Source organism: Aplysia californica, unplaced genomic scaffold (genome assembly GCF_000002075.1).
Source record: "Aplysia californica isolate F4 #8 unplaced genomic scaffold, AplCal3.0 scaffold00893, whole genome shotgun sequence".
Classification (NCBI taxonomy): Eukaryota; Metazoa; Mollusca; class Gastropoda; order Aplysiida; family Aplysiidae; genus Aplysia; species Aplysia californica.
Genome location: NW_004798163.1, coordinates 296,479 through 297,720, shown reverse-complemented (window position 1 = coordinate 297,720; position 1,242 = coordinate 296,479). Strand labels below are relative to the sequence as shown.

Genomic DNA, 1,242 nt, shown 5'->3' with positions numbered 1-1,242 from the left:
AACTGTAACTTGTGATTCCCCATTTGGACTTCTCTGTTGACATCCACCCCTTGGCGCTCATGTGACCGTATACAATTGCGAGCGCCGTAAAACCTTACTATAACTGAGAACGTCCTCTGCGACAGTGTCAGATTCCCGTGCATATTTAGTTGAGAAGTGACTCCCTTCAGTGTTGGTAGTCGACGAGGTGTGTCCCAGAAGAAAGTTTTCCTGTCATGCTGCCCTCACATATAATTATAAATCACCTTGTACATGTATAGGTATTTGACATCAACAGAAAGCAAGTTCCAATACATGTACCTATTCAACGTAGGAACCATCAAGTTCCCGACATTTCTCCGTTTGATGTACCCTGCGGTCAAAGACAGTGGTCAGTGATCGTTTGTCCAAGGTCCCGAGTGATTTACTCACAGCCTCTTGAATCTGGTCCTCGTCCTCAAATCGCCGACCTTGCAGCATTTTTTCTCCCTTGGGTAAGAGGTGGAAGTTACATGGGGCGAGATCGGGCGAATAGGGCGGGTGTTCCAAGAATTCCCACGAGTAGCCCTCAAGAAGCTCGTTCACAACTCTGGACTTGTGAACAGGCGCGTTGTCATAATGCAGGATGACGCCTTCTTCAAGCAAAGCAGGTCTTTTTTCTGGATCGCAGGTCTCTGTTTGTCTTTGAGAACAAACCTGTAGTAGCCACCATTGACAGTTACGCCAGGTGGGACTAGCCAGCTCAGTATGACGCCACTCATGTAGAACAAAACAATGTGCATCACTTTTCTCTCCCCGTGTTTTCTGTGTGCGCTTCATCGTTCATGTCAGACCTCCCACCTTCAACCCCCCTGATCCATTTCCTTACTGTTTGAATTGATGGAGAATTATTTCCTATTCAGGGGCGGCTCGTGGGGCTAAAAGCTGGGCGTGCACAATAGAGCTATCTAGGCTGAACTTTGTATAGATCACCTTGGGTTCCAACTGCAGACTGACTTGCCGAGAAGAGTTGAACATTTGATCACAACTCGGACATAGTAGCATGAGAAGTTGCACCAATGTTTTGCCGAGCCATTTTCCTGGAATTTGCCTTGGACAAAGTGCAGAAGTACACCACACTTGACACGTCACAGCTCTATGGCCCGCCCACCAATACACTTGCAATTTGGCGTGGAGATTTCTCAGACATGATGTCATGACGTCACAAAATTGAGCAGCTGTTGGTTGCGCACTTTTGATTTTGTCACTTTCACGGACGATGAG

General features: G+C 47.2%; 2 protein-coding genes across 2 annotated transcripts in view; both read right to left on the bottom strand.

Moving 5' to 3' along the window:
* Positions 1–1,242, bottom strand: part of nlgn4 (neuroligin 4) — a gene marked incomplete in the record, with an annotated part of 22,452 nt that overhangs the window by 11,197 nt on the left and 10,013 nt on the right.
* LOC118478733 (histone-lysine N-methyltransferase SETMAR-like) lies at positions 301–740 on the bottom strand. Its single transcript, XM_035972898.1, has 2 exons — positions 676–740; positions 301–568 (listed from the first exon to the last, which is right to left on the bottom strand). Exons 1-2 carry the CDS (start codon positions 738–740, stop codon positions 301–303), a joined length of 333 nt encoding a protein of 110 aa, XP_035828791.1.

Excerpts from the sequence above, each read along its gene's own strand:
- LOC118478733 (XM_035972898.1), bottom strand. The coding sequence starts at position 740 with ATGAGTGGCGTCATACTGAGCTGGCTAGTCCCACCTGGCGTAACTGTC. Across the intron at positions 569-675 it reads GTCAATGGTGGCTACTACAG|AGTTGTGAACGAGCTTCTTG; the intron begins GTTTGTTCTCAA and ends TCACAAGTCCAG.